Raw genomic sequence first — 20726 nt, forward strand, 5'->3', positions numbered from 1 at the left:
TGAGCCAAACGTCCAAACATCACTCAACGATCTGTATAATAAGTTTGTAGTTGTGTCGACATACAAAGCATATTTGTAATTACTTGATCATTGTCTTGCATATGATTGTACATTTCATGCTAGAAACACATCTACTCAACAGGATCCCAGTCTGGTGATAGATTTAGTGTTGTGTAACTCTGAAGGGTCTTTCAGTAGTTTACTATAAATAAAATGTATGCAAGAGTTACTGCCCTTGCATCACTAAATTTATGATGTGCAATATATATATTATTGTTATGACGATTTTGAACTTTGGGTAGGGTCATAGCTTGTAAAGTGACTGGACTTGCGATATGTTTTCGCTTGACTCCTGTCCAGTGGTAGGAATGTCTTATTGTCCATTCGCTGAAACGTTTACCCTATTAAAGCCAACACTAAGTCGAACTCTATATTTATTGGTGTGTTGTTAGATTTTTAAAGCAGTGTCTCTAGTCACCCTTATTTCGGGCTGTTTTAGCTATATTTTGTTTTGTACATACGAGGTAGGAATGGCTGGAAGCGTTCTACCAGACGCTGCATCCCTTGATGGAATTACCATTGCTATACGTCGCTCCGTGTGGCTATCATAGTCAGATCTCCGTAACGTACGTCGCGATCCTCTGCTTTTGCTATCGTTCTGAGTTTCGACATCCTCGACAGAAAAAAATGCTTCCGAGTCTGTCGAGCGTGATTTTAGTCTATATTTATAACGCCTATGGCGTGCTAAAGAACATGGTACCACAACAAGGTACAAGGTGGTAGACTCTGCTGGTGGATATTTTAGGCCCCGAGGTTTGTCGTAACCTTGATGGCCACATCTCTTTTAAGCTGTGACACGGTTCACAAAATACACATTTTTCTCGGTATTAATTTTAAATTAAGAAGTACTTCTCCAAGAACATTTTTTTGAATCTATATGATTACTAGTAAATGGTTTTACATACCTCCCCTTCTGTTTTAACAATTGATTAGACAAATTTTGAACTTTTGCCCTTAATTAATGTACTAATAATAATAATGATAATTCGAGGTTCTAATATACCGCTTTATCATAACCTAGTTCTTAGGTCGTCTCAAAGTGGTTCACAAATTATTATCCGGGGTTATAGGGCCTTTGCAACCAGCCAATATCTTTCTCAACTCCCTGGGGAGCATACAGCCGGTGCTGCCATTTAGGCGCTCACAGCTAGCAATCTACAATTCTAGCATTGCCCAACCACGTACTCATTTACAGCTGAGTAGACTGGAACAAGCGGAGTAAAATGTCTTACTCAAAGATACAACACAGGGCCGTGCCGTGACTCGAACCCGCAACCCTAGGTCATGAGTCCTACCACTAGACTACCGTGCCTCCCTAATGTACTGACAAAGGACCTTCGGGTTCTGATTATCGTTGTACGATAACATTAGACTGAATGGTGTTTGTTTCTCGTCTTCCGTCTAACATGGTTCCTAATCCTTCTGTATTTGTGTTGTGTTAGTGGATCCTTGGTTTAAATTGTCTTTCTCGCAAAAAAAGGTTTTTGTTTAAGCTTTTATCAAGTTTGACTTTGTCCACTGGAAAGTTTTCTGTGTGTGTCGTGGAGATGTAACAGCTGTATGTGTGTGTCGTGGGGGTGTAACAGCTGTATGTGTGTGTCGTGGAGGTATAACAGCTGTATGTGTGTGTCGGGGAGGTATGACAGCTGTATGTGTGTGTCGTGGAAATTTTACAGCTGTGTGTGTGTCGTGGAGATGTTACAGTTGTATGTGTGTGTCGCGGAGATATTACAGCTGTATGTGTGTGTCGTGGAGGGGTAACAGCTGTATATGTGTGTCGTGGAGATGTTACAGCTCTATGTGTGTGTCGTGGAGGTATAACAGCTGTGTATGTGTGTCGTTGAGATGTTACAGCTGTATTTGTGTGTCGTGGAGATGTAACAGCTGTATCTGTGTCGTGGGGGTGTAACAGCTGTATGTGTGTGTCGTGGAGGGATGACAGCTGTATGTGTGTGTCGTGGAAATTTTACAGCTGTGTGTGTGTCGTGGGGATGTTACAGCTGTATGTGTGTGTCGTGGGGATGTTACAGCTGTATGTGTGTGTCGTGGAGGAATAACAGCTGTTTGTGTGTGTCGTGGATATGTTACAGCTGTATGTGTGTGGCGTGGAGATGTTACAGCTGTATGTGTGTGTCCTGGAGCTATAACAGCTGTATGGGTGCGTCGTGGAGATGTTACAGCTGTATGTGTGTCTCGTGGAGATGTAACAGCTGTATCTGTGTGTCGTGGAGATGTTACATCTGTATGTGTGTGCCGTGGAGGTGTTACAGCTGTATGTGTGTGTCGTGGGGATGTTACAGCTGTATGTGTGTGTCGTGGAGTTGTTACAGCTGTATGTTTGTGTCGTGGAGATGTTACAGTTGTATGTGTGTGTCGCGGATATATTACAGCTGTATGTGTGTGTCGTGGAGATGTTACAGTTGTATGTGTGTGTCGCGGATATATTGCAGCTGTATGTGTGTGTCGTGGAGGTGTAACAGCTGTCGTGGAGGTATAACAGCTGTATGTGTGTGTTGTGGAGATCTTACAGTTGTATGTGTGTGTCGCAGATATATTACAGCTGTATGTGTGTGTCGTGGAGATGTAACAGCTGTATCTGTGTCGTGGGGGTGTAACAGCTGTATGTGTGTGTCGTGGAGATGTAACATCTGTATGTGTGTGTTGTGGATATGTTACAGCTGTATGTGTGTGTCGTGGGGGTATAACCGCTGTTTGTGTGTGTCGTGGATATGTTACAGCTGTATGTGTGTGGCGTGGAGATGTAACAGCTGTATCTGTGTGTCGTGGAGATGTTACATCTGTATGTGTGTGCCGTGGAGGTGTTACAGCTGTATGTGTGTGTCGTGGGGATGTTACAGCTGTATGTGTGTGTCGTGGAGTTGTTACAGCTGTATGTTTGTGTCGTGGAGATGTAACAGCTGTATGTGTGCGTCGTGGAGATGTAACAGCTGTATGTGTGGGTCGTGGAGATGTTACAGCTGTATGTGTGTGCCGTGGAGGTGTTACAGCTGTATGTGTGTGTCGTGGGGATGTTACAGCTGTATGTGTGTGTCGTGGGGGTATAACCGCTGTTTGTGTGTGTCGTGGATATGTTACAGCTGTATGTGTGGGTCGTGGAGATGTTACAGCTGTATGTGTGTGTCCTGGAGCTATAACAGCTGTATGGGTGCGTCGTGGAGATGTTACAGCTGTATGTGTGTGTCGTGGTGGTATAACAGCTGTTTGTGTGTGTCGTGGATATGTTACAGCTGTATGTGTGTGTCGTGGATGTGTTACAGCTGTATGTGTGTGTCGTGGAGATGAAACAGCTGTATTTGTGTGTGGTGGGGCTATAACAGCTGTATGGTTGTGTCGTGGAGATGTTACAGCTGTATGTGTGTCTCGTGAAGATGTTACAGCTGTATGTGTGTGTTGTGGAGATGTAACAGATGTATGTGTGCGTCGTGGAGATGTAACAGCTGTATGTGTGTGTCGTTGAGATGTTACAGCTGTATGTGTGTGTCGTGGAGATGTTACAGCTGTATGTGTGTGTCGTGGAGGTATAACAGCTGTATATGTGTGTCGTTGAGATGTTACAGCTGTATGTGTGTGTCGTGGAGATGTAACAGCTGTATCTGTGTGTTGTGGAGATGTTACAGCTGTATGTGTGTGTCGTGGGGGTGTCACAGCTGTATGTGTGTGTCGTGGAGGGGTTACAGCTGTATGTGTGTGTCGTGGAGGTGTGACAGCTGTATGTGTGTGTCGTGGAGATGTAACAGCTGTATGTGTGTGTCGTGGAGGTATGACAGCTGTATGTGTGTGTCGGGGAGGTATGACAGCTGTATGTGTGTGTCGGGGAGGTATGACAGCTGTATGTGTGTGTCGTGGAGATGTTACAGCTGTATGTGTGTGTCGTGGAGATGTTACAGCTGCATTCAGTTTGAATTTCAAGTTGAAATCACAGTGCCGTAAAGTGTAATGTGTGTCGTGAGTCATAGATACTATTGTACTGTCATGTATATCCGCGTCTGATTAAACAAATCACATAATCGCCACGTGACCATGGGCTGTCTATTATATTCCAAAGTGGATTAACGTCGTAAGAAAATTGATAAATAAAATAAAACAAAACAGACAAACATCACACGTAGCTTTATTTTTTTTTATTCAGGAACAATGAAATAAAACATAAGACCAGAAATTTGTTAGTTAAAATAGAAAAGATCACAAACGCCAGACATTGTTGGTTACTTTAGCGAACAAATTGCATACAGTAGTCAGCACAGAAGGAAGTGCTGGGTTGTAGGAAAATAAAACTTGATGGGACAGGAAGTTACGAAATGGTCTGGTGTCCTCCTGGAACCACGTTCAGTAGTTCTATGTAAACTCGTTTTATCATGTAAAGTCTGTCTAAATTACCGTATCTAGCATTGACATTTGGTAAAGGTTACTATTCTAGCATGTATCAGTCTGAGACAGACGTAGAGAGACCAAACATGTAACCAGAATGTTTAATTAGAGGAGTGGTGGTAGTGTCCAGCACGGACAGGTATCAACACTAACATGTTCTATATACAACGCCTCAAGGAAACACGGCTTTTGTGATTTTACGAATAATTCAATTGAAATTTATTTAAATCACAAAAAAAAATCTCATATCACAATTTTTGTCGATTAAACATTGAGATGATACGTATATGTATATGTCAATTAAACATTGAGATGATACGTATATGTATATGTCAATTAAACATTGAGATGATACGTATATGTATATGTCAATTAAACATTGAGATGATACGTATATGTATATGTCAATTAAACATTGAGATGATACGTATATGTATATGTCAATTAAACATTGAGATGATACGTATATGTATATGTCAATTAAACATTGAGATGATACGTATATGTATATGTCAATTAAACATTGAGATGATACGTATATGTATATGTCAATTAAACATTGAGATGATACGTATATGTATATGTCAATTAAACATTGAGATGATACGTATATGTATATGTCAATTAAACATTGAGATGATACGTATATGTATATGTCAATTAAACATTGAGATGATACGTATATGTATATGTCAATTAAACATTGAGATGATACGTATATGTTATTATGCCAGAGTAATACTGATAAAAGGTACACACAATGAACAGTAAATAGTATGCTGACAAAAACAACATTCATAGGATATCACAGTCTTTGATAAAACCTTATTTTCCTCATCCATATACACTACAATAATCCATTTACTGTTCCATTATTTAAAGACAATAAATATCTTATTCACTTTTGTGCATTACATTGATATATTTGTATAAATATTTGTTGACCGACAAATAACAGTCAGTAACATAGATAAAGGTGCATAAATACTATCCATAACGTCCTTAAATACTAGCCTCACAACAGAAGGTAACACAGATCTCGTGGGGAGATAGAAATACATAGCAAATACTTCAAAACAATATATAGGTATAAGCGTCATACAGAAGAACGCATGCTTGACAGAATTGAAAGATTTTTTTCAGAAACATGAACTATTTATGTAATGATATATCTGTAAATTTTATAACCACTCAAATGTAACAAAATCATAACATGGTGTAAAATATAACATAGTTCTTCTAGATTCACAACAAGACAGTCCCTCTATTATGTCAAGTTGGAAACATGACCAAAGGAAAAAACAGTATACTCATGAAGTTATTTCTTAACAGGAAAAATAGACGAATATTGGTCCCCGTTAGCCTGGTGTTTTATTTATCATGAATTATTTCCCTTGATATACTTGCTTAATGCGAAGAGATATTTCAAGCTGGCAATATTTGTTGCCTAACTAATATTAGACCGACCGTTCCTGCTCGCGGTCCTCGCATAGATCATCCTGATAGTATTCTTATAAATATGTGCTCAAAAATGCCTCAGATATCACCAAACTGCAGTCTGTATTAATGACATATAAATTTATTGTATTTTATCCCTATCCTCCGATAGAAAAAATGTGCAACAGCACTTTGAATTTAATATTATCTAGCGTCAGGAAAGCAGTACAATGTCGACTGTATACGAGGTATATTGAGCAAATTGAAACTCCAGATCAACCCGATGACTTTTTAAAAGTCAACAATAGTTTAAGTAATGCTGACTGCTCACAACCTTTTGACGCTGTGGTTGGTTTGAGGCTTAAATGTCTCCTCTATAAACTTTTCGTACGGGATTTTGCCTGACATGTTGTTATCAAATTGTGTCATAACGTGATACACCTCATCCTCGTCCAGAATCACATTGGCTAGTTTCAGCACGGACCGGAACTCCGGCAGGGACAGATAACCAATGTTCTTTGTATCAAGCTTCCGGAACGCACGACGTAAGTTCTTCCAGTCTCCAGCCAACTGGAAAAAGAATTGTGAATTAGTTGTATAGTCAATTATTGAACAATTTAATGAGTATGCTTATTTCTGTAAGTGAATCTTTAACCTGATCACCAACAAAACCCTTAGAAAAAAAAAACTTATGCGACTCTCATTGAAACCGAACATTTTCCATATACACATGAAATATCTTCGGAAGTTGATCTGCACACAATCTTTCACAGTTTCATCAGATTGCTCCTAATTGTATAAAGGTCCGATTTCAAATAACGTGTTGTCTAATGTCATGTGGCATGTAAATGTATCCCACCTTCTGTCTGAGCTTGGCGGTGAGCCCGTGAAGCCCCTTCTGTGGGGGTTCCACAATGTCTGTGATGGGCAGTTCTGGCTGGGGATGCTGCAGCAGGGACAGCATGTTGTTACCATGGCGCCACACCTGCTTTCTCAGAGCGAACGGTTTCAGAAACTCAATGTAGTTAACCCTACAAACATAGTTTCAAAATGAAAGCGTTTCTATTGTGTCACATCAGAAACAGAAAATGGCTAAATATCTCATTGTTCTTAGGATATGATCTGGAAATACATACATGTACATTTATTGTATATTGATTTCCTGAAAGTATTTATCCAAGGGATATTATATATTACACTGTACTAACCTTCCATCCTTCCTGATCTCAAACTTGTTACACAGCATGTTCACCTCATAGTCGCTGAGGTGGACACAGAGCTCAGTGAGGAGCTCGCGGAACTCGTCCCGTTGCACGAAGCCAGTCCCGTAAAGGTCCATGGCCACAAACTCCTTACGTAGATCTTCCCACATGTAGTCAACCTGTAATAATATAGAGGATATTTAATAGTTCCCGTTGAAAAACATATTTAAACGAGTAAGGCACTAGTTTGAGTGAAAATATCGGTATATATTTTACGCTAAAACATTAAATGTTCTATATATAACAATTTCAAAAATGCAATAACAAAATAATAATTCCTGATATTTCGTTGATAAATGGTAATAGATACATTGTTAGTCAAAATTACAACAGAAGTTATACTGAATAAACCAGATCTTTTGTTACTTTAGACCTGATGTTCCTGAAGCATACTGAAATAGATTAGTTACTTAAGACCTGATGTTCCTGGAGTATACTGAAATAGATTAGTTACTTAAGACATGATGTTCATGGAGTATACTGAAATAGATTAGTTAATTAAGACATGATGTTCCTGAAGCATACTGAAATAGATTAGTTACTTAAGACCTGATGTTCATGGAGTATGCTGAAATAGATTAGTTACTTAAGACCTGATGTTCATGGAGTATGCTGAAATAGATTAGTTACTTAAGACCTGATGTTCTTGGAGTATACTGAAATAGATTAGTTAATTAAGACCTGATGTTCATGGAGGATACTGAAATAGATTAGTTACTTAAAACCTGATGTTCATGAAGTATACTGAAATAGATCAGTTAATTAAGACCTGATGTTCATGGAGTATACTGAAATAGATTATTTATTAAGACCTGATGTTCATGGAGTATACTGAAATAGATTATTTATTAAGACCTGATGTTCATGGAGTATACTGAAATAGATTATTTATTAAGACCTGATGTTCATGGAGTATACTGAAATAGATTATTTATTAAGACCTGATGTTCATGGAGTATACTGAAATAGATTAGTTAATTAAGACCTGATGTTCCTGAAGTATACTGAAATAGATTAGTTAATTAAGACCTGATGTTCATGGAGTATACTGAAATAGATTAGTTAATTAAGACCTGATGTTCATGGAGTATACTGAAATAGATTAGTTACTTAAGACCTGATGTTCTTGGAGTATACTGAACCAGTTTAATTACCTTAGCCCTGAGATTGTCCTGGAGCATGTCAGCTGCACAGTTAAGTTTTCTGGACCTGAGCATGAAATCCGCATCACCTTTCCTGGGGGGGTTGACTTTAGCATTTGGGAATGCAGCTGACCGCATGGAAAACCCGAAATGGCGGACAAACTGGTGGTAGTCGAGTGTCTTATCGGTGTTTGTTATGAAAGTCCTCCATAGATCTCTGATTTCTCCTCGGGAAATTTCCGGTTGAATATCAAATCTGTTATTCAGATAAGAATACAGATTAAAGCATGTTGGTTGTAAAATACACATACTATCTAGTAAGAAGGGCAGGAGGCAAATTTAAAACCAGAATTTCAGCATTTAACTGTTTATGTGATATTGAGCACTTCTATAACTCAGGTATGATTTACTAAAAAATCACTGGCATATGCACGTTGAAAAACGACAAAGTATTTTTAATCGAAAATATAATCAACAAAATTTGAACAAAATTTAACGAACAATTGTAATTCACTTGTTAACGGGCAAACGCTGTTTGTCGTTATATTTAAGGATGCACATTTCGAGTTAATCAAACTCTATGAAATGTTTAAAAATATGGTTAAATCTCTATACTTTTGGATAATAAGAAATTGATTAAAATAACTTACTTCTTCATTAGCCGATAGAAAGATTCTTGTGTTAAACGTCTTGAATTTATTTCATCCTGTGAATAGAATGCCTTTTCTACTTCTTGGAACCTTCTATTGAGGAGATCCTTAATCTTACTGAAGAGCTCCGGAGGAGTACGCCTATTGACACCAAAATTGTCCAAAGCCTCATCAAGGTCAAGGTCAGGGTCAACCTCCATTTCCTCCTGAAGTTGTGGCATCGCTGCAGCAGGTCCTCCGTTAGCGACCGTAGCAACTGGAGCGTCAGTCTTGGGATGATTTTCAAACAAGCTTGGTGCAAGACCCCTGGGTAGGCAGAACAAGAGGTAGAATTACTACATGTGTCTGGGTAGGCAGAACAAGAGGTAGAATTACTACATGTGTCTGGGTAGGCATATCAAGAGCTAGAATTACTACATGTGTCTGGGTAGGCATATCAAGAGCTAGAATTACTACATGTGTCTGGGTAGGCATAACAAGAGGTAGAATTACTACATGCGTCTGGGTAGGCATAACAAAAGGTAGAACTATTACATGTGTCTGGGTAGGCATAACAAGAGCTAGACTTACTACGTGTGTCTGGGTAGGCATAATAAGAGTTAGAACTACTACATGTGTCTGGGGAGGCATAACAAGAGGTAGAACTACTACATGTGTCTGGGTAGGCATAATAAGAGGTAGAACTACTACATGTGTCTGGGTAGGCATAATAAGAGGTAGAACTACTACATGTGTCTGGGTAGGCAGAACAAGAGCTAGAATTACTACATGTGTCTGGGGAGGCATAACAAGAGCTAGAATTACTACATGTGTCTGGGGAGGCATAACAAGAGGTAGAACTACTACATGTGTCTGGGTAGGCAGAACAAGAGGTAGAACTACTACATGTGTCTGGGTAGGCATAATAAGAGTTAGAATTACTACATGTGTCTGGGTAGGCATAACAAGAGCTAGAATAACTACATGTGTCTGGGTAGGCATAACAACAGCTAGACTTTTTACATGTGTCTGGATGGAGATTTAACCATTTGAGCACCAGTGTGCTCAATATCAATATGTTTCACATGATTCAAAGCTGAGACTCTAACAAGTATTGTAAGTCGGGTATAGAGAGGCTCTTACTTTGTGTCGAAGTGCTGCATGAAATCAGCATATTTGACATTTCCATCCTCATCTAATGGGAGCTTATCTACGAAATGGTCAAACTGGGTATCGGTCAGGTGGAACTGGAACTTGCTTTCCATGGCTGCACGGAATTCTTCTAGGCTGATGACATTTAATCCCAGTTTGTCAATGCTCCTACAATACAAATGTTTGTCAGAGAGGATTTTAATATACAAAATTCGACATAACAGCGCTTTTCATAAAACTTTACAAAAGTAACTTCGTAATAGAAATGAAAGATATCCATGTAAGGGATACCAGCGAGCGATTTATTTCCCCGAAAGTTTAAATGTTCATTACAATCAATATTTAAATGCCATCATTTTTATCACGAATTCAAGCATTCATGAATGAAAACCTTCATAGTCTGGAAAAGACAATAAGCGCAAAACGAATGTGACTTGAAGTGGTCAAACATATAAATAAACACGTTGTACATGTTTTTCATCTATCCTTGCATTAAAGTGGTGTTCTACTGAATATTACAGTAGGCATGGAGAGGTTACAGAGTCAAGGTTACAAGGTCAAGGTTACAAGGTCAGGGTTACAATGTCAAGGTTACAAGGTCAAGGTTACAGAGTCAAGGTTACAAGGTCAGGGTTACAAGGTCAAGGTTACAAGGTCAAGGTAACAGGCATCAGATAAGTTTTGTGTTATATAGACATACGTTGGTGCCTTTTAGAATACAGAGATTCACCCAAGGTCACGGCAGGGTCATACATACTTGAATGTACCCAGTAGAGACAGGAAGTCCCTTTGGAACATGTTCATCAATTGCACCTCAATGCTACTCATGGTAGAGCCACCCCCGGGACTGTCAGGGCGCTTGTTCACCCTGCAAACATAAATCAGCAAAATTAGCACTAGGTACTCGTAAGTCATGAAATCATGTAGTAAAATATGTTACAAAATGTATGTATAATACCTTTAAACGTCGTATATAATCACAGAGCAGGTTAATGGCCTGCATCGCCGTAAAGTCAATGTAAAGTATATCTGAGTAAGTAACACAACTCCTGTAACTGCATCACAGCAGATAGCTGGGAACTATAATGTAATACAGACATCATCAGAACACTTTGTCTTCAGATGCTGATATTTATAAACACATCTTTTCTTCCTAGATCAAGACAATAACACTAGGTGTTGTACTTGATGTATTAAACACTAGAACACAAAGTCTACTACCGATGATTAGTAACTCCTGGTGTTGTAATTCTAAAGTGTTATGTGTAACAATCATTGTGGCTCTACCTTTCTACATACATTATGTAAATACTAGTTTGTTTAACACTATAATCATATAAGACAAGTATGTCTCTAACGTCTGTCGCTACTGTTGATGTGGTTTCTTGTTATAATGTAAATGAAGTAGAGCAATGAAATACTGAATTCAAATTATGTACAGATTATTATATCATATACAAGTATTTGTAAGTAGGAGAAAAAAATCAAACAGGTTAAAAAGTAAATGACTGGCCTATTACTTTTATCACTTAGTGGATTGGTACTGCTGAAGAAATAGTACTCGGGTATACAAAGAGTGAAATCCGAGGGGAGTGTAGGAGAACACTACACCATAGGAAAGGTTACAAACACTACTACACTACTGGTGTAATCAGTAAAGCCTAAAAACGAACTATTGAATAATAAAACAAACTACATACCCCATGTACATGTAATATAATTACTAATCAGCAATAGAAAAGAAAAAAAAATTAGGGGGAAAAGAAATCAAAATTCTTTCGATTGTTAACTTGAAAATAAATATGCTACCAGTTATCTCCCCCATACTAGTAGTGACTAAATCAATATAGCCAATTATCTCCCCTATTCTACTAATGGCCACGTTAATCAATATCACCAGTTATTTCCCCTATACTTAGTCAAGTAGAGAGGTCAAAAGTTCTTGAAAGCAGATCACCATCACCATGGCGGTAAAATAGAACTATCTACACAGTCACACTTTGTACTACTAATACAAATACTGATACCTGTCCAGCTGCTCCGGAATGTAGGTGACAGTAAGCGACATTACAGGTAAACTTCGGACATTTTATTATGCTAAAATATTGTTAAATTCATATGTTCCACTCAGTATTATGTATTTGTAACCAGAAATACCTTTCATGGAGATAGCTTTCAGTTGTTGTTATTTTGAGCTGTTATTCATAGATTGCAAAAAACATGTATTTGAAATACTGCTCTTGCATGACTTATTAAGTAAATACACAAATAGTACGACTTTTACAATAGCTCTTATCAGTATTAGCTTTATCTATGGCTACCATTGACATCACAGCAGCAACAGGACAGTAACCATGGCAACAACTACTGTGTTTATCGGGTAACCACAACCGCAGCACCATATATAGCCACCGGAACAGCACACGTCTCCATGGCGATGAACGGGAAGATGCCATGGTGAAGACAGAGTTGCTACACACTGAGTGCTACAATAGATGATGTGTACACCCAGGAGATAGATCACACCAAATAAGGGCAGACAAGTGTACAACACTCTGAACTGTAATGGAAACAAGAAAACTAACAGTCGGACTAGCCTGTGTTTGTTGTTAGTGAGGATGTTGTGGGTCATGCCGGTCTCTGATCGGTCCTGGAAACGATGAAGAAACTCCCTGTAGGGGACACCCTCACGACGTGCCTGCACACTACAGCGGGACAGGAACGCTGCTAGCAGCTTCTTCTCTAGGGTCAGACCGTAGGCCCCTAGTACCGTCAGGAAGTCGTCAAAAGCCACCTGTTGCAACAGATCACATTTTTCCTCATTCTCACAAAAAACAAATACTGGAAGTTATCGCTAGACAATTATCCTTATAATAAGACATGAGGAGATGATTAGTTATTGCAAATTTTATGGAGATGCAATTATGAAAAGAATTTTCTAGTATAACAGTCTCTGTTCATGTCGTGAGTTAAGATTTGTCGGCAGAAGAACAATGCCGAAATAAGTATTGGCGACGTTAAAGTGGTTTTAAGAAAATTTCCATTGGTCACGTGAAATACTAATTACAATATTCAAACTTTTACTAGTAAATTTAAACAGTAATTCGCGACTTACAACTCCGGAATTCTTCTCGTCCTTGGCTTCAAACGCTTCCTTCATGTTATGGCAGCCCTCTCGGAATTTGTTTTTCATCCATCTTTCCACATCCAAGGATTGCTTCCTTTCAATCTCCTTCCGTCGTGGTGATCGATTGGAGTTGCCTGGCAACACAAAATTGGTAAATTAGTTGGCTCGGGACAGACTTCTAGCAAAGAACCATTTCCTTATCTACCCTTCAACAGCCTTCTACTGGATAGAACAGTCAGTGCAGTACTTTACTAATACTAGTAATATATGAAATCAGAGATACGATAAAGTATGCACAATATTAGATATGCTACAATTGAAATATGAGTTAAATCATCGTGAAAGTTAACACATTAAGGAAAACATTTATCAAAACAAATTCCCTGACATTTCCCACTAAGAAACTTGGGATATGATACTTTCTTTTTCTGTGATAATTATTATTGCTCTTTATTAATATATGTGATTATCTCCCTTTACTTGTAATATAATGTGTTATTGTTATTTTACATATGTTTGTCGCAATAATAGCTCTCAAAAGCTAATGTTCTTTAATTATATGTATGAGACTTTAAATAAAGTATCTTGTATTTTGTAAGTCAAGTGTTGAAGACATAATAATGTACCGGGATCTTTTATATTAAATAAGGGAACAAACATTGTTTTTGATAAATTCAAAATTATATTTTAAGAAAAAATGAAAAAAGGCAAGAAAACAAAAGAAATGTGTTTTGGATTATTGCATATTGAAGAAAACTGTACATGCATACAAAACGTCAAAGTTCTTCAAAAACTACCACCTTAATTAAAATGTCTACAATGCATCCACGCAAGTTACTGTAAAGCACCCTTGAATGAAGAGAGAGTCATTCAAGAGGATTAGAATCTGTTGGTAATGAAAATAAATAAGAAACAGAAATAATATCCAGTTGTGTTATGAAAAAATACAAGCTCTTGGTTTATCGTACAGAAAATGTGAAACAAACATCATCTAAAGAGTTACATCAGCATTATTATTTTCATTATTATTATTAAGTTTAATTATTTTTTCTGAAGTTACTTTTAGCTATTATTTAGCTTATTTTCGGCCGGGATATACACTTAAAACGTCAAAAAATAATAAAATCTACAAAACATTTGATACAGCAAGTTAGAAGATGAACATGTAGATTTGATGAAAATGTAACATATAGGTCATGATCTGCTGACAATTTTATCTAAATGGAGGTCATTAAATACTTATATACTAGAGAGGTTTACACATCCGAAAGTACCATCTGAAGAGCAAACTGGGCATTTAAGTGTTACTGATAAACACAAATTATTTTTATCACATTCTTTCAGATTCAGAATACCTTCATTATGTTTTTGGAGATGTGGATATTACAGAATATTGGAAAAATACAGCTGTGAGCATAAGATGACCTCTAAAACAGATGATGACCTTGACTGATTTTAGATACAAATGGCTCAAACAAGGTTTAGTATTCCGTTAGAGAAATTTGATTATACATGGTTAAAACCCATCACACCTGTAAATAGATACAAAACAAAAGGCACTCCAGTAAACAGTTTCCGTCAAACGCCTACTGGGCACACGTAGTAAATCGTGTCCTCCCCGAGTCTCCATCAACCGTTACACCACGCTCGTCCAAACTAACACAGTCTGGACTCCAGCTATCAACATTCATTTGTAGACTGATATGGCTCACACTATTTTCAATGAACACGCCTTTATTTTGATTTTATTCTTATGTTGGTCATGAAGTAAAAGAATAGCACAAGGAGTACAAATGGAAGAAGAGTATCATGAACCCGAGGAGGGGGGGGGNGGAGGGAAATATCAAGGACTAGGAAGAGACAGAATCTCATTACTAGAGAGGGGAGTATCCAGGAAAAGAGAGGGAACGTATCATGGGCTAAAGAGGGATCGTGACTGGGAGGGGGAGTACCATGCACTAGGGAAGGAAGAAAATAGGACAACGGAGGGAGGGAATCTTAATATGGGAATATCCAAAATAAGGGAGGTGGTATCACGGACTAGGGATGGGAATATCCAAAATAAGGGAGGGGACCCCTATCACGGACTAGGAATGGGAATATCCAAAATAAGGGAGGGGGTATCACGGACTAGGGATGGGAATATCCAAAATAAGGGAGGGGGTATCACGGACTAGGGATGGGAATATCCAGAACAAGAGAGGGGGTATCACAGACTAGGGATGGGAATATCCAAAATAAGGGAGGGGGTATCACGGCTAGGGATGGGAATATCCAAAATAAGGGAGGGGGTATCACGGACTAGGGATGGGAATATCCAGAACAAGAGAGGGGGTATCACAGACTAGGGATGGGAATATTATGTGCTAGGGAAGGAAATATCATGAGTTAGGGATGGGAATATCGTGGATTAGGCAAGGAAATATCATGAGTTAAGGAGGGGGATATCGTGGACTAGGGAGGAAGTAATTGTGGATGAAGGAAGGAAACATTATGTGCTAGGGAGGCGAGTTTCTATTATTAAAATATTAAATATTATGGGAAGGTGTTTTTTGTAAGTAATTGGTGACAAAATCCAAGTCCAAAAAGGTGCTGTTCTCCTGTCAATGATATGCATTTCATACGTCACAAAGTATCGCTGCTGATTCCAAGCACAAAGAGATTTTTGAAGTTCTAAACAAAAACTTATTTTTAACATTTTATCTTGTTAATGGATCTTTTTCCGAGAAATGGAAAAAAGGATTTTTTCATTTTTTTTTCATCATATAATGCAGTGACTTTGTGCGTGAGTTTTGAGTGTCATGTCAGTAGATGGAGGTGTCGGATTGGACAGTATCTACACAACTCACCACCATATTCCTCTAGCTCCGGAACCTCCTCGATTTTAGCCTTTTTGTTTGTTTTCTTTTTACTTTTTTTGCGTTCTGGATGTTTTTGAGAAATGATGAATTCAGACTTATTATTTCATTCCACACAAAGCGTCAATTTAGTAATGTTAAAAGCATCAGATCATAAATAATCACACATGAAGTAAGACCTGTTTTACATGCCAATAAAAACCAAAACAGTCACGTGTGACACCGGAATCGTTTACTACGTATTTCACCAGGTTGTTCTACATGTGTCGGCATGTATCATATTGGCAATACTTATAAGATGTATTATAAATGTTCACACAATATAGCAGTTGTAGCATGCACACAAGCAAACTAATTCACTCAATTAAAATTAATAGCAAAACAATCTCGCTTAGGGTTTTAACAATTATACATATTCTGTTTTGGGGTTAAAGATGAATGATGACTTTTGGACTGGATAATTGTTTGTCTGTGTTTATGGCGTGCATGTTAACAACAGTGTAAACAATAACAGCGTCACGTGCCCTACCTCCAGGCTCAGCGATCGGAGATAGCACGGCGCGGGGTTTATTGGGAGTCCCACTTCGGAAGGTGATCCCGAGGCTGTTTAGCAGTCTCTCCGCTCCAATGGTTCCTGTGCTTTTAGGGTCGTACCTAAACAGGTAAAAATCATAGGACAGATGTAAAACAGGAAAAACAATTTAGTGTTACTGTTCTTAGGGTAGCTTGTATGGAAATGTTCCTTCGTGTAGTGTTTTACAGAGCTCGTTTTACCAGTAGTTACATGGTTTACCGATCATAACACCTGCCTCTTTCATGTCCCATGGACTTACTACTAACGCTGACAAAAAGCTACATATACTTACTTTTTCCATAATTTTTCGAATTCTGAATCCTCCATATAGAACATGAGCTTGTTACACATTTGTTTAAACTCTGATTTAAGGATTCTCCCAGAACCGCCGGGGTTGATTTGTGGGATCAGGTCCGCTATGTCCAGGAACCTACAACATTAAACCGTTTAATCAGGCCGAGGTATTACTAATCTCTGTCCACTGTATTACATATCTATAAATTGCTTCAATTATAATTCAATCAATTACTTATTAAATTGAGTTTCTTATATGTAATGTATATACTAATTAACCTCCCTTTCACCCATCCGGTATGGAAATCACTACCACTGTCTCTGTCATGGATATGAAATCTGTTGTTTCATGTTGTCTCGGATATTTCATATTAAAATTCTAGTATGTATATGTCAGTTAGTTTTCTCACATCTATCATATTCTGTATAAACATCAACTCAGTTCAGGAAAAAGATATTTATGTATCAACCACAGAGCCAGAAAAGGATAGAGGAAGTGAGAGGTTACGTGAACAACCCCTTCAGTCTATCTCAAACACAACTTTGTGTTAACAAGAACATACTAAGTACAACCCACCTCTGCTTGGCCTTCTCCCTGAGCTGGGCGTGGACCTCACCAGAGGACATGGAGGCCTTGTCCGAGGCATAGTTTCTCTGGACGGGGTCCATCCACTGGGGATAATCGTCGGGCATCTCACGGAAATGTGCGAACAACTCTGTATAGTTGACCATCTGTCGGTCAGAGAAACCGAATCGGTCCATCAATCTGTTGAAAACAGACTGCCCCATCTCCTGGGTCAGGACAGTGACCAGAATCCGGTGTAAGGCTTCCCTGTAAATGGACATGTGAAGACTCAGATCATTATGAAAAACATGGCGACAAAGATGATAAGGAAAACAAGGAGACAATTTGGTAATGAAAGATAATTCAAATGACGAGGAGAGAGATATTAATGACGAGGAGAGAGATATTAATGACAAGGAGAGAGATATTAATGACAAGGAGAGAGATATTAATGACGAGGAGAGAGATATTAATTACAAGGAGAGATATTAATGACGAGGAGAGGGATATTAATGACAAGGAGAGAGATATTAATGACAAGGAGAGATATATTAATGACGAGGAGAGAGATATTAATTACAAGGAGAGATATTAATGACAAGGAGAGAGATATTAATGACAAGGAGAGAGATATTAATGACAAGGAGAGAGATATTAATGACGAGGAGAGAGATATTAATGACAAGTAGAGATATTAATGACGAGGAGAGAGATATTAATGACGAGGAGAGAGATATTAATTACAAGGAGAGAGATATTAATGACAAGGAGAGAGATATTAATGACGAGGAGAGAGATATTAATTACAAGGAGAGATATTAATGACAAGGAGAGAGATATTAATGACAAGGAGAGAGATATTAATGACAAGGAGAGATATATTAATGACGAGGAGAGAGATATTAATGACAAGGAGAGAGATATTAATGACAAGGAGAGAGATATTAATGACAAGGAAGAGATATTAATCACAAGGAGAGAGATATTAATGACGAGGAGAGAGATATTAATTACAGGGAGAGAGATATTAATGAATGACATGGAGAGAGATTTCCTGAATTCTGGAGAAGGACAATGCCATTGACAGATCATTTTACATTAACATTACCAGTTTAGGCAGCATGACTTACCGTGATACATTTCCTTTCTGTTCTGGGTCCATGTCTTTAAATCTTTTCTTTACTTCATAAAAACTTCCTCTCATCTTCTGTCTTAGCCTTGCCTCAATCTAACAATAAATACTTAGTATATCAAAAAACATACACAATCACAGCATAAATGATGATATCTACCAAACGAAGCAAATAATTTAAAATTATCACACCCAGTGTATCACATTATACATCCAGCGCATCACATTATACATCCAGTGTATCACATTATACATCCAGTATATCACAGTATAAAAGATGACAAAGTAAAAAACGTATTGTTTAATAAAAAAAAAAGATAAATGCCGATCGTATCACATACTATTTTATAGCTCTTATTTCTGTAGAATATTTCTGTAGAATATTTCTGTTATCATTTATAAAGATCATAACGGTTTTATGACACTGACCTCGTCCACCTCTAGCCTTGCACGTGTGGAAGCGTTGGACAGTCGGGAGGACACGCGACTTTCCGCGCCCATTCTGCTCATCACTACGTCAGCTCTGCTACCTGGAAACAACACACAACGCTCTATGAGATATCCGGGAAACAGTGTAATGTTAGCATATAGTCCAATCAGTGTTAAACCTCTTGTCATACAAAATGTAAACGTAATATCCTCCACGTCGTTGGAAATACTGTCCACATGCTATGAGGACAGTTTAGTTAATTTTTAAAATATGCTTTTACTCATAAGCCAGTAGTTTTGACATACATGTAATTCATGGGAATCATACTTGGATTTAATAATGTCCGCTTTATTAATAAATTTTACAACACCATTTCAAACCAGCTTAAGATACAAAATAATTCCCATGATTGTAAAGCATCACTAGACAGTAGGGTTGACAAAGCCGTGTAATCCCGAGGACAACACTTGTTATCACCGAGGTCGGGATCAGTAGAAGTTACCTCCCCTTACATTTATATCGGGCGCCAATTAATAGTCCTATGCCACCTGGCTAATTTCCCCTATGTGTGTATGCCTGCGTGTGTGCTGGAGATGTATTATAAACGGTATCATTCATAGTGCCACCTCACTTGAATGCTAAAGCACAGATACCGCAACATCCACACCAGACCATTTTATACTCCATCTGGGTTGTTGGAGTTGTGTGGACAGGAGAAAAACACTTTCTCTGAATATTCCATGCATACCACGACTTCGGGGATCGAACCCCGGCCGACTGCATGGAAGGCCGGAATGTTTAGCGCTCGACAAATCCGCACAATGTCTTTTCTTAGCTATGCGTAGGTTATTAAGTAAAGACAAGATTAAAAATTCAGGCAGGACAGGTAATTGTGAATATCCAAAAGGCAGAATGGATATACAGCGCGTAGATTATATAATATTTATATACTTATAAAATGTTGTTCAATGTCAAAACATAACTATGGCCATATAGAATCGATATTACTGATGATAACAGCAGTTGTAGTATTAATGTACTGTACATGTGAAACCGTTTAACATATAACATATATACATGTATTTATATGAGTAGGATATTTTAAGATTAATCCCTCTCCTCGTGAGGCTCGCGTGCGTCCTACAACGACCGTTTTACCCCAAACCTGCTATCAGATAATTGAAATTTTAATTTCTTTCGTTTAAATTTTATTCGTATACGAAATTTCATGTTTAATCTTGATTTGAGTCTTCCTAAGGTGCTAAGGTGCTATCTATTTATAACGTACGCGTATCTTGATCGTACACATCATTCCTGTGTTAATGGAAGGACGGGCCAGATAAGTGTGATTTTCTAATTCATAAATACATTAGCCTTTAATGTGTGGAACTGTACACAGCTCAACAAGTTTCTAGCTTAATGTTGTTTAAAATTTATTAAACTGATGTATAGTTCATGTTTTATATAACGTCAAACATTTTTTAGTGTATGTCTGGTCAGGGATGTGTAGTGGACCCACTACACATCCCTGGTCTGGTACAATGTCAAACAATGTGTAGTGTATGTCTGGTACAATGCCAAACAATGTTTAGTGTATGTCTGGTACAATGTCCAACAATGTTTAGTTTATGTCTGGTACAATGTCAAACAATTTTTAGTGTATGTCTGATACAAT

At 38.0% G+C, this 20726-nt stretch overlaps 1 protein-coding gene across 2 annotated transcripts in view; it reads right to left on the minus strand.

Moving 5' to 3' along the window:
- Positions 1-5068: 5068 nt before the first annotated feature.
- Positions 5069-20726, minus strand: part of LOC110461130 (EF-hand calcium-binding domain-containing protein 6-like) — a 32017-nt gene continuing 16359 nt past the window's right edge. The window contains exons 2-16 of one of the 2 annotated variants that reach the window (XM_021514456.1): positions 19051-19151; positions 18620-18717; positions 17502-17756; positions 16923-17060; positions 16586-16710; positions 16048-16122; positions 13187-13332; positions 12669-12865; positions 10829-10939; positions 10063-10239; positions 8941-9246; positions 8303-8546; positions 7095-7267; positions 6746-6917; positions 5069-6456 (exon numbers count right to left, since the gene is read on the minus strand). In XM_021514456.1, coding sequence (XP_021370131.1) covers positions 6214-6456; positions 6746-6917; positions 7095-7267; positions 8303-8546; positions 8941-9246; positions 10063-10239; positions 10829-10939; positions 12669-12865; positions 13187-13332; positions 16048-16122; positions 16586-16710; positions 16923-17060; positions 17502-17756; positions 18620-18717; positions 19051-19151 — 2561 coding nt within the window. In that variant the 3' untranslated portion in view covers positions 5069-6213. The remainder of the gene's footprint in view (positions 6457-6745; positions 6918-7094; positions 7268-8302; positions 8547-8940; positions 9247-10062; positions 10240-10828; positions 10940-12668; positions 12866-13186; positions 13333-16047; positions 16123-16585; positions 16711-16922; positions 17061-17501; positions 17757-18619; positions 18718-19050; positions 19152-20726) is intronic. The other variant, XM_021514457.1, reaches the window with a different exon arrangement.

This window comes from Mizuhopecten yessoensis, unplaced genomic scaffold, assembly GCF_002113885.1.
Source record: "Mizuhopecten yessoensis strain PY_sf001 unplaced genomic scaffold, ASM211388v2 scaffold10573, whole genome shotgun sequence".
In the NCBI taxonomy this organism is placed as follows: Eukaryota; Metazoa; Mollusca; class Bivalvia; order Pectinida; family Pectinidae; genus Mizuhopecten; species Mizuhopecten yessoensis.